This window comes from Macrosteles quadrilineatus, unplaced genomic scaffold (assembly GCF_028750875.1).
Source record: "Macrosteles quadrilineatus isolate MER2022 unplaced genomic scaffold, UCM_ALF_1.0 Scaffold_2__2_contigs__length_208266976, whole genome shotgun sequence".
In the NCBI taxonomy this organism is placed as follows: domain Eukaryota; kingdom Metazoa; phylum Arthropoda; class Insecta; order Hemiptera; family Cicadellidae; genus Macrosteles; species Macrosteles quadrilineatus.
Genome location: NW_026542595.1, coordinates 103354145 through 103367089, shown reverse-complemented (window position 1 = coordinate 103367089; position 12945 = coordinate 103354145). Strand labels below are relative to the sequence as shown.

General features: G+C 36.4%; 1 protein-coding gene across 1 annotated transcript in view; it reads left to right on the top strand.

The window, feature by feature from the left end:
• Positions 1–11530, top strand: part of LOC128984707 (nose resistant to fluoxetine protein 6-like) — a 41821-nt gene extending 30291 nt beyond the window's left edge. The window contains exons 7-13 of the mRNA XM_054404048.1: positions 78–246; positions 802–998; positions 2281–2422; positions 2969–3158; positions 4218–4360; positions 5448–5584; positions 10537–11530. Of these exons, the coding sequence (XP_054260023.1) occupies positions 78–246; positions 802–998; positions 2281–2422; positions 2969–3158; positions 4218–4360; positions 5448–5584; positions 10537–10597 (1039 nt within the window). The 3' untranslated portion in view covers positions 10598–11530. The remainder of the gene's footprint in view (positions 1–77; positions 247–801; positions 999–2280; positions 2423–2968; positions 3159–4217; positions 4361–5447; positions 5585–10536) is intronic.
• Positions 11531–12945: the final 1415 nt, after the last annotated feature.

Here is a 12945-nt window from a genome sequence, read left to right as displayed (position 1 = left end):
TGCCAAAGACTAATTAAGAAAACCTAGAAATAGTTACTGACAGCAACGGTTAACAAAATCTATTGTTGACATTTCAGGATAGTCCCGCCCTATCTCGTGATGATGGGGATCATGGGCTGGATTTTACCCACAATGTCTGAAGGTCCACTTTGGGACAAGAGAGTAGGACTGGAGGCTCAGAGATGTCAAGACAACTGGTGGGTCAATCTACTCTTCATCAACAACTACTACCACGCTGACAATCAGGTACTGTATGGATCAAACATTGCAGTGTTAACTACAAGATATAGGGTATACCATGAGCGTATTTCTAAATCTTTCAGAGTGATAGTTGAGCATAGATTTTAATTTTTTAACCTTTCATTACAAAAATGGTGCTGCAACACAATCGTAAAGCTTATGGATTAGGTATACAGCTGGGAGTTGAGTGGTTATAGTTCTCGCAGAGTAATCAGAAAGACGCTATTTTGATCTTGAGAAAAGTCAATAGTCTGTTGATTGCAAATAGACCCAGGCATCCTTGATTATTTGGTATTAAATGGTACTCTGCCAGCAAAGTAATGGTCAGGAGATGACCTGTATGTGGTAGAGCTGGTGGGAGAGGCCCACCTAAATTAAATTGTGGAGGGCTTAGGTGGTAGTTGACGGGATATGCAGATTTGAACTGGCAGGCAATTGATGGGAAAATATGGTCAAATAGGAAAGCATGAATGAATAAAATATCAATGAGACTCAAGAGGTTTCATAAGCAAGAATTTGGATTATTTGTTTAAGTATTTAAAGAAAAATGTTTTCTTTCAGTGCTTGCTTCTCTCATGGTACTTGGCCTGTGATATGCAGTTCTTCATCATCGGCATGTTTGCAACATACATTCTATGGAAGTGGCCAAAGCTTGGTTACGTAGTGTTTGGTGTTCTATTGACTGTATCCATTGCAGTTCCTTTCTATGCTACATATGCGGGCAAATACTATGGCATACTCAGGCTGTATGCAAGCAGGTTAGCATTTTTTAGGTTTGAAATTGTTATTAGTTGAAGTTTGGATTAAATATTTGGGGTGAAAGCAGTGTAAAAATGAATATACATTTTCTGAACGCCAACCAATACTTGGTGTAATGAAATAATTCTGTTTATGCAAGACAGTTTTCTTGTATGTCAGAAAGTATATTAATGCTACATTGTAACTATAACAAAAAATAGTCAGCTAGATTTTAAGAAAATACTTTAAAAAAGTACGGGAAGGTTTTAAATTACCCCCAAAAAAATTATTATGCCTTTTTGTTGAGAAAATTCTTTTCAAGGGAAAGAAAGCACTGAGTTAGCTGGTCTAGGGGTAGAGTGCAGGACTTCAGGCCCTGAGGACCTGGGTTCAAATCCTGCCAATCACCAATAGATTTTATCTAAGTGATAATATTGCAGTCCTCTATGCTTAGCTTAGGAATGTTAAAAACGATACTGGGGTAGAGCCAAGGACAAAATACCCCCGCCGCAGCAAACCTGCAGACTAAGCGAATTTCCATATGTCTGATTGGATTTACACTAAAATGTCTACTTAAAAATTTAACATTTATTTCCTATTTAAATAGAATTATTTTAACAGGTACTTAGGTTTGCTGCATCAGGGAGGGTAAAACTTTTTTTGTAAAATGTTAATAGTTAGTAAGAAATAAAAACATTTTCCAAATTTGATCAAAATATGTTCATAAACAAGCAAACTACAACAGTTTACTCATTCTCCATAAGAATAACATGGGAATTTAAAATTTACATTTTTTTGGAATTTTCTCCGTAACCATTAGGCGCATAGTAACACTTCAATATACGAAATTATTTGTTTTTTTAAGCTCTACAAAATGGTTTGAAAAGATTTTGCAAAATTTAACTTTTTTTGGGTCAAAAATGGGAAAAACCTATTTTTACCCCATAAAACCCCCCGTAAACCCCCGTTCCCATAGTCCGATCATGCTGGTTCGCGAACTCGTTCGAGTTTATCCCGCCTTACACCTTCAAACCAAATTTTATCAAAATCGGACAAAAATTACTCAAGTTATCGTGCGGATGGACACATATATATATATATATATATCTCTATATATAGATATATAAAAATTTAACGAATGGTGTTTTTGGCCTCTGGGGACATCAAAATGAAAAAGTAAATCGGTCCCGGGCCTAGGTCTTACCATGAGACCTACGGTAATAGCTACTTCCCTATAGGGAAATTCGCTAAAAGGGGGAGTCTTAGTTATTTTAACCTATTAAGACAAGTTTTGTGTTACAGTTTGCTGGTTAATCCTTTCAAAAACGACCATTTCATCAACATTTACGTCAAGAGTCACAATCGAGCTGGGCCTTACATCATCGGAGCTCTCACTGGATACCTGTGCATCAAACTGTCTAAAGCTAACTACAAGTTCTCTAAGGTACTACAGTTTTGAGTTTTGGTTACACATCAATGCTTTTAACTTTAACTTAAGTCAAATAAGACCAGCTTTGGATTATTGTCCGTTAAGTTTGGCTTGGTTTTAAAGTAAGTGTCTATGACAGAAATCATAAAGTGACAATAGGACATTCCACTAGTGGTTCCATTCAACTCAGGCACGCGGTTTGCATGTGAAGCGCTATGAGCCCCAGATGTGGCCCATAGCGACTTGAAGGTGAACAAGGCGGAGTCTGGGGCCCCATGCTTTTCAGGGACCACGCACAGCGTAGGCTATCTCAGATATCTCTAGGGCTGCCACTGATGAGCCAAAGAGATAATTGCGCCCCCTCCCTCCTTCTGTTCAGGGGAGTCTTTCTCTTCCTTGTGCCCCCAACAAACCTAAAACCCCTATTTAAAACTTAGGCCCTGATTCTACTAACTTCATTGTAATTCTAATACTGGCTAAAACTTTAATACGGGTATAAATATCATGTTTACTCTTCATTGTCAAAGCTTGTACTATAGTTAATGTATTCTTATATTCCAGAGGACGATCTTGCTGGGATTCATCGTGTTGTTTGGAGGAGGCTACACACACCAGTTCTATGGGTTCTTGTTCTACCAGAGGGATAGACCTTACAACGGTTATGAGAACGCTTTCTATGCAGCGTTCCATAGGATAACGTTCAGTATAGGGGTTGCATGGGCTGCTTTAACTTACTACACCACAGGGTTTGGTATGTGTCTTGTCTCTTTTACTTTTCACAATGGTTAATTAGTAGATTCTTACATTCATGATATAGTTTGACATATATTTTGTTTGGGGTACAAAGGATCAAATGTTTTTACAAATTTGTGCAGCCTCTAGTGTGATACCGCACTCTTGCCAGACAGTTTGACTGAAAAATCTCCCTTTTACTGTTGTACACAGAACTGGAATTGTTTTTTACAGATTACTTTAAGTACCGTAATGACTTGATTATTTATGTTGATACAGGATACAGGATACAGGTCCCACTAATCCCAACTGAACGGGATTGGACCTTGACGACCCTGTTCTGATTACCAAATTGTTTGAATTAGCCAGAAGTGCACTGAAATTGCATCATAAACAAATTACCCTAACTTGTACTTTAATGACTGTAAACTGTCATAAATTTTTCTCCTACTCATGACTACACGATGAATCCTAGAAGATAAAAAAAGGACACACAGTTAATGAATGGATTCTCAGTCATAATTGGAGATTATTCCTAATTTCTTGGTTTTATAAAAAATTCATCAAAGTTTGTGTACGATTCCCAGTTTTCCTAGTTGGCTGGACACCCTATAGCTATTTCAGATCATATACCTTTGATTTAATTCTTACAACGTAATCTTTTATACCATACCGACGTTTTGAATTAGCCGGGCATTAGGATTAACATTATGTCTAGATTAGTTATAGTGGTTGCCTTCAATTCTCAAGGTCGCTGGTTCGATTCCAAGCGAGATCCAGATGCCAGACCCATCAGATGTCATATCTAACAAAAAGATGCTACTATGATGCTATCTAACAGAAAGTTTGATGTTAGATAGTAACAAGACAAGTGTTAAGACCATTCCCTTTCAAAAAGTATAATCATTGGCGTAAAAAAAACACAAGATAAAATTATTTTTTTAAATTGGGTAATCCTTACCAAGACTCGGTGATTCGGGTGTGTGAGTCAAACGAATTTGAACAAGAGTGTAGTGTTAATTGTTATATTTTATTTATAACACACAAACTTGCACTGACCAAAACCTCTATCTTCCAGGACTATTCAAGGTGTTGTTGGCTCAGCAGATATACACTCCTCTGTGTCGTCTTGTATACTGCGTGGTTCTGATACACCCTGTACTGCAACTTGCTGAGGCAGCTTCTGTGAGACACTCCGAGTTCATGAACTACCCCAAGATGGTAAGACACGGAAGTGTTTCAGTGGAAACCGTTGTTTAATTCTGAAGTTTGGTTTATGCATAGTTTACTTTGCTGACTTCTTCTTAAGAAAGATGGGCAATTTACAGTCTGATTACAGTCTGTAATACATACAATACCCTTAATAATTTTGGAAAACCGTCTAACTAAGAATGTTGAATTTTTATTCAAGAGGTTTTTATTTCTGAAGGTTTCTTTTAACCTTGCATTTGCCTATCTGCAGGTCTTAAGACCTGTGTGTTGATGTATCGCTCGTAAAGCAAGGGGTGAGCCGGGATAGTACATGAATGAACTTAATATACTGATAAATTTTACTCACAACACTACTCAGTGGCGCTACCAAATTAGCTATAGACTTACTGATTGATTACCCTTTCAACTGTCTAATTACAGAACCTACAAGAGGGATACTAAAAAAAAAATCTATTTGTTAGCTATTTTAGGTCTGGCAGCTAAAACTCAGCTTGGCTTTTAGACTCTGGACATTTTAGATCAGTTACTTTCTAAAAAAGATTAATGTGTGTCCAAAAATACTACATACCTTACCTATTAAAATAGAAACAGAGGAACTATATTCAATGTGAGGTATTGTTTAACCATTATCATAGAACTCTTTATAGCTAAATTTCCTTGACATCAAACAAATATTTTAAATACTTTTGAACATGTTGAATCATTTATTGGCACAAAAATTAAAAATAATTATTGATGGATCAATTTTGTTCATTTAACTTGTAAAAATCTTATTTTATCATCCCCTTGAGAATCTACAACTTGTTAAGTTGGTAGCACGGCAGACTACAAATTCACGGCAGTGACATCATGGGTCCAAGTCTCAGTCCCACTACAAATACCTATATCAGTACAGTTGATTCTTATACCGTACTGACTCACCCCTTGCTTTGCTTCCTACATCCACAGACTAGCCTGGGGCCAAGTTCACAGGCTAAAAGCAGTTTAAAAGAGACAGTTAACCTAAAAATTCCTAATATTAAGGTTCATTTGAATCATCCCTGATAGTGTTTTATGTACAACACCAGTGTTACCAGCTTAATGGTTTGTTGTTCAGTTCTGGATGGCTTGCGGAGACTATCTGACAGCAACGCTTCTAGCATTACCTCTCTACCTCATGGTCGAAGCTCCCTTCCGAACAATTCTCAAGTTGATGTTCATGACTAAGAAAGCATCCCCAGCGATCAAGCAAAGGTAAGAGTGAGATCATTAAATATGTGGATCAGGTCTTGTAGTTGTCTGTTCTCTTGAACTGGGCTGATTATTAACATATCTTAAGCAGAATTTGAATGTAGTGTGAGTGTAAAATGAAGATAACCTAGGTCGTGTGTAGATGATAGATAACCTGTGGAATTTTTTTTACTGATTAAGATCACCATTTCTTTTGGCAGGACCATTTAAGAGTTTTTATAAACCAAAGACGGTTGTACCACTGTACCGGTGGTAAAGAAAGTTTACAGTAAAGCTGGGTTTTCCCATGCGCAAAAGTGGAGCATGGAGGGCAGTGGTAATTTAATGGTACTATTCCTTGAAGGGGAGCGGACCGCCACTGGACAAATGGAAAATCGCTTCTCCGCACTACTCTCTTCGCATAGGAAAACCCAGCTTTACAAGTGTTACTATTTATTGTTTGTAGTAACAACATAAACAAAAATTACATTTGCTGTATCCACTCCTAGATTATCTTAAGAACTAATATAATGGTTTAAATACCTTTCAGTCTCCAGTTCAAAAATAGGTCGATTTCTGCGACCCAGGTTTCAGCAAGAAGTTGCCCTATCATCAGGCTTTCCAGTTCAAAGTGTTCAGTCCATTGGACGTAATTTAAATAAAACTAACACAATTAACATGTGACAAACACGGATACGAACAAATAAACATTTACCGATCGGTATTTAAAAAAGAAAGACAAATACATTTTGTAAGTTTTCACCAGCTGCGACAGGTGACATCCAAGCCACAACTAGTTCTGTAGTTTTTGTGGTCTACCTGACCTTTGTCCTCGGTAATGTCTTGACCCTTGTCCAATAGGGATGCCTCAGTGTCACTTGTTTAGATTATTTTGTTAAAAGTTAAATTGGAGCTGTGGTGGATTTGGTCATTTAATAGGTTCCTAACCAGTTCAGGGGCAACTCCACATGTCATATTATGTTAAATACCCCCGTTGCAGCAAACCTGCATACTAAGCGAATTTCCATTCACCCGGCTTGATTTCTACTGAATTAAAATATTCCCTATAAATTTTCAGATTTATTTCCTATTTAAATAAAATTAATTTTAGTGAGTAGTTAGGTTTGCTGCTACGGGAAAGATGTTGAGGTGTGTTTTTTCAATTGAAATATTGATAGCTTAGTATGAAATAAGCCAAATTGCCAAATTTGATTGAAATATATCCATAAACAAGCAAACTAGAACAGTTGATTTATTCTCCATAAGAATAACATGGGAATTTAAAATTTACAATTTCTTTAATTTTCTCCGTAGTCAATGAACATTAAAAAAAACTTCAATATACTAAATTATTTGTTTTTTTAAGCTCTTCAAAATGGTCTAGAGAGAAATTTAGAAATTTAAAGTTTTTAGGGTCAAAAATGAGAAAAACCCATTTTTACCCCATAAAACGCCCCATAAACCCCTGATCCCATGGTCCGATTATGCTGGTTCGCAAACTCGTTCGAATAAATGTAGGTTTACACGTTTGTACCAAATTTCATCAAAATCGGATCAATTTTGCTCGAGTTATCGCGCTAACGGACACATATATACTCGGCTGGGCCAGAATTCCTATTTATTGAGATCAGTTTGCCTGGAGCAGATGCGCTGTTACTAGGAGTGTGCTACCGCCCACCAAGATCGGGGCATCTGCTTGATTTTGAAAATGCTCTGCTTAACGAGATGTTCAAATACAGTCATGTTTTGATCATGGGTGATTTTAACACTGACTTACTATCGTTGACTCATAACTTTGAACACAGACAGCTGACTACCATGTTTGAATCGTGCAACTTAACTGTACTACCACTCGATCCCACACATCATGTTGCCAATTCTGACACCCTCTTAGATTTAATAGTTGTGTCCAATGACCACGATATCATTCATCATGGGCAGCTTCCAATCCCTGCAATATCTAAACATGACCTCATTTTCTGTGTGTACTCAATCAAATCTCCCAAGCCCAAAGCAAAGTTTATTAAATATCGGGATTTTAAAAATATGAATGTCGCTCAGTTCATGTTAGATGTTCAACAAACTCCGTGGCACTTCATTGAAAATTTAAATTCTGTCGATGAAATGGTTCATGAGCTAAATTCATCCATATTGAATCTCTTTGACAAGCATGCTCCCATCGTTTCAAAACGTGTGACAAAACGAAGACCTGTTCCGTGGATGACCCCTGAAATTAAAAGTCTGATGGCTCAACGTGATAGCTTATTTAGAAAGGCTAGACGCTCCAGCAATTTAGAACTAAAACAACAATATCGGAATCATCGTAATCGAGTTAAACAGCTTCTACGAAATTCAAAACTCAGATACATTCAGAAACTTTTTGAAAATCAAAAGCAACCATCAAGTGTTTTATGGCGCAAGGTTAAAAGTCTTGGGCTAGGGAAACAATTTGATTCTCAACCGGTACACATTCCTCTAAATGAATTAAACGTTTACTTTTCTTCTTGCAGTCAAAATACCAACCAGCATCAAGTTGACAGTTACTTAAATGAACTAGTTAACTCTCCAACCCCACACCTGAGATATGCTGAGTTTAATTTTAAACCAGTTATTCAGTCCGATGTTTTGATGGCTATCCGCAGAATCCGAAGCAATGCTGTCGGTTCTGATGGTATCCCTATTCGTTTCATCAAAGACATCCTCTATGCCATCCTTCCAACTATCACGTTCATTTTTAATGCATCTTTAAGGCACCATTCTTTCCCTTCTTCTTGGAAGTCTGCCATTATCCGTCCCCTAAAAAAGATCTCAGCCCCAACCTTGGTTGGGGATTTCAGGCCGATAAGTATTTTGCCCGCTCTATCTAAAGGCCTAGAAAGAATCGTTCACTGTCAAATCACTGAATTCATCACAGAAAACAACATTTTATCTGACTATCAATCTGGTTTTAGGACAGCACACAGTACAGAGACAGCACTCCTTCGAGTGACTGAAGACATAAAACTTGCTATGGAGCGTCGACAAGGAACGATTCTAACTCTATTTGATTTTTCTAAAGCATTTGACTGTGTTAATCATGACCTGCTGGTTCAGAAATTACGGGCCATAGGGTTTTCCCAGAATTCTCTTAAATGGCTGAGATCTTATCTGTCAGATAGGCAGCAATGTGTGGAGATTGGTGACACGAGATCAGACTGGGTGACTGTTACATGCGGTGTGCCTCAAGGGTCAATCCTTGGGCCTCTGATCTTCGTACTGTACGTCAATGACATAAACTCGACCTTGGTCAACTGTAAACACCACATGTACGCTGACGACTTACAAATCTATGACCATTTTACTGCAAACAACGAAAACGACTGTGTCAGAAGGATCAATGAAGATGTCAACCGAATTGTTACTTGGACTGAGAATCATGGACTGAGACTAAATCACGAAAAGACGAAACCGATTGTCATTAGCCATTCTCGACTTCGACCTTCAATTGACTTAGACTCCATAAACCCAATCACAGTTAATGGCAAAGCACTTCCATACTACGACAATGTCAAGAATCTTGGTATATCTTTCAACTCTTCACTTACTTGGGACATAGCAGTTACGGACACACGAAAAAAGGTTTTTGCCTCCATACATTCATTGAAAAGATTACAGAATTTTTTACCACAACACACTAAACTACATTTGATCAAATCACTTGTACTACCCCACTTCAGTTACTGCAACTCATTGATCAATGACTTGACTGCGACTCAGGCGGGTATGCTCCAGCAGTCACAGAATTATTGTTTGAGATTTGTCTATGGTCTGCGACGTATGGAGCATATCACGCCATACTACCTTGAGGCACACATCCTGAAATTAAATGATCAAAGATTCATTAAAATTTTGTCATTGGTTTTTTCAATTTTGAAAACAGGCTCCCCAAAATATTTCAAATCCGATTTTAAATTTGTGTCTCAGGGTAGTTCACGAATGTCTCGTTATTCTTCGATTACATTGCGTATACCTCATCATGTGACCACAGCTTATGGCAGGGCTTTTGTTGTTACCGCTTGTCGTCTGTGGAACGGCCTACCCCTACACATTAAGACCCTTGAAAAACGTTCCCAGTTTGTGGCGGCACTGAAAAAGCTCTATTTTGAGAAGATGGTCTCGGCTGGCGTGTCCTAGGGCTACTGTTACCTTGCGCGTTTGCTGATGCGTGTATGCGAGAGTGTGTGAATGTGTTTTTCTATTTGTTAAATTTTTATGTTTTTTTTAGATATGTAGGTACTTGAATTGTTAAATATTTTATGTTTAATTAGATTAAGTTATCCCTATGTTACATTATTTATGTTATATTTTTAATGTCAGGTTAAGTGTAAGAAAGGGCCATGTGGCCCTAACTTTGCCTGAAAAAATAAAGGATTTTCATTCATTCATTCATATATAAATATATATATATATATAAATATATATATAAATATATATATATATATGAATTTGAACGGATGGTGTTTTTGGCCTCTGGGGACCTCAAAACGAAAAAGTAAATCGGTCCCGGGTCTAGGTCTTACCATGAGACCTACGGTAATAGCTTATTCCCTATATGGGAAATTCGCTAAAATAAATCTTAAAAGCTTTTTACGGTTTTAAACACTTGAAACCTGCTCAGAAGATGCTAAAGCACGTCTTTGCAAGAATGGCTTCGCATGTCCAAACATAATCTGCTAATCTTTCTTTTCTTTTCCCTTCCAGTAATTTAAACCGAAGAACATTTACCTCAGCAACCAACTTCTTCTTTTAATCCTGTCGTTCTTCATTTGAACTAAATTAAAAATACTCATGTTTTTTGCTAATGCATATTTCTATCTCTTCGTGGTGTGTTCTTTAGGGATATTCTTCCTCACTGGGTTTTCCTTCCACATTTTATCATACCATCAACATCTGCTATTTGATTTATTCAGTAATAATAAGTTTCTTTGTATTTTCAGTACGACCCAAGCAGTAGAAAACAACACAGAGCAGCCTAAATTGGTGATCTCAAGACTTTGAAGAGTCAACTAGCAAATTGATTTGCATCAAAGTTCCAAGTTCCATGTGATATTTGTATATAGTTAGCATTAGTGTTGCATTGTTTAAGCATTGTACATAGTTTTTGTACCGGCCGAGTAGTTAAGTTGTAACTTAGCTTTTACTGTAGTGGAAATAGAATCCATTTAGTTTTTAGGAACTAATTTGTGTACCTTTATTCATGTTTGCCATTAGACATATGCATGATTTAAAGATTTACAAAACAGATTACACTTAAATCTTTTATACTAAAACTTTATTTCTTGGATTTAATTTTGTAGGTTATATCTCAGAGTAATAAAACAAAAAAATTTGTTTTCTTACTCTGAGGTTATATCTTAGAAATCTTTTGTAGATTGTGACAAATGATTCATTACACTTTGTCTTTTCAACATGTTTATTTCATAACGCATAAAATTAAATTAATTTAAAAAGAAAAAAATGTTAATAAATCTCTATGTAATGACGGTGTTTCAAAAAGAGTGTTTCCTACTACTGCAATCTAATTTTGTAAAGATACTCAGAGGAAAGTCCAATGCATTATTGTTGCATATGAACTTTTATATACATTATTCAGTGCATCTATTTCAGTAAATTTTATAAATTTGTCAAACGGTCTCAGGTTTATTTAATTATTTAAGTTCTATTAGGTAATTATGCATTATTGAATGTAAATAAATAAATTCATTGAAAATAATTTAAACGTTTAAAGTTTAAACGTTTCTGGGAATAAACTGGGAAAGTGCATTTAGCTACAACTTTTCAATTGTTGAAAAGTTGTTTAGTCGAAATATGATAAATGTTTATTCTACAACAAATAAATAATTAGTGCACATCCAATAGTTTATACTTACATAAATTCTGTACTGTATAAGTAAAAATGGTAGATTATATAACTATGTGAGAAATCATACTTCAAACAATTATACAAATTTGAAAATTTATTCTAACCGTCTTTATTTAAACCATTAATCCTATTCTGTCTATTTTACAATACAATACAATACAATATTCTTTATTGTTAATTCGTCAAGAATTAAAACAGTGTCAATACAATAGTGAATTGTACATGTTAATTTTCATAAAATTCCTTTATTGAGTAGAAGGGTCTTGCGATTAGCCACTTCTTCAACTCCTGGTGTAGCTTGTTGCCAGTCAGGTCTCTCAGGTAGTCAGGTAGATGGTTCCTCAGCTTGCAGCCGGTGTATGAAGGTTTTTTCTCCCAAAGAGTTGTTCGGTGAACTGGTAGTGCAAATTTGGAGCCATGACGGGTGTTGTAGTGGTGCAGGTCTTGGTTTCTTGGGGGGTTTATTTCATTCACATACTTTATAGATTCAAGTATGTAGAGAGACACCACTGTGAGGATTCCTAGGTTTGTGAATGCTAGTCTGCAAGTCTGTGGTGGGACAAGGTTGGCGAGGGCTCTTATGGCTTTCTTTTGAAGGACAAGAATTCGATTCATATTTATTCTTCTGACGACATATATTCCAGTACTGATTTTTTTGCTTAAGTGGTTGATGTGCTCTTTCCATGTTAGTTTGTTATCAAGGATAACACCGAGAAATTTTGTGTGGTTTTCTATTGTTACATCCTCTAATTGAGGGACTATGTCTTTTTTCTTACTGAAATTCAGAGTTGTAGTTGTAGTTGATATAATCTCTTACTCAATCAAGGAAAACACCAAGTATGGTAACAATAAAACAGAAATAAGAGGATCTCCCAAATCGTTCTTTATCTCAACACTTTTATGAAATATCAGTATACGTAAAGATTGTGTCAAATAGTGTGGCAAGCGGGATAAATAAACCTTGCCCTCCACTATTAATTTTCTGTTATGTTGAACAGTTATCTAAACAATAAAAGTTGTGGGATCAATTTAATACCACTAGGGTAAAGTGGTGTGACTGTTCCTGAAGTGTTGAGAGCTTTTCCTACATCCCTCCCTACATACCATTCTAATTTAAACGATCTGTACCTACCTTATTGGTTGAACCTTGTGGTTGACTGTGTTTAGTGCATGTGGCTGCGGTTTACCCTTGCACTTAATCACTTAAGACAGCAACTTAATTTTTCACCTATTTAAGAAGGATCTACTATGTGAATATGAGTTTTGATTGAATGAGAAATTAGTTTTGCTTATTACTGACTGAGATTCGGTGGTTCTTCAATCAGGGGCAGTTCATTAGAATCCCAATAAAAGAATTATTGTCCAGTCAAGGACATCCGAGAAAAGTTTTGAACCATCAATCAAATTTTAATTTTTCTCCAAACCGACAATTGTCTAGGATAGGCGAGGATAAAATTATTATTCAGCTGCCCAGTTAAAGGGA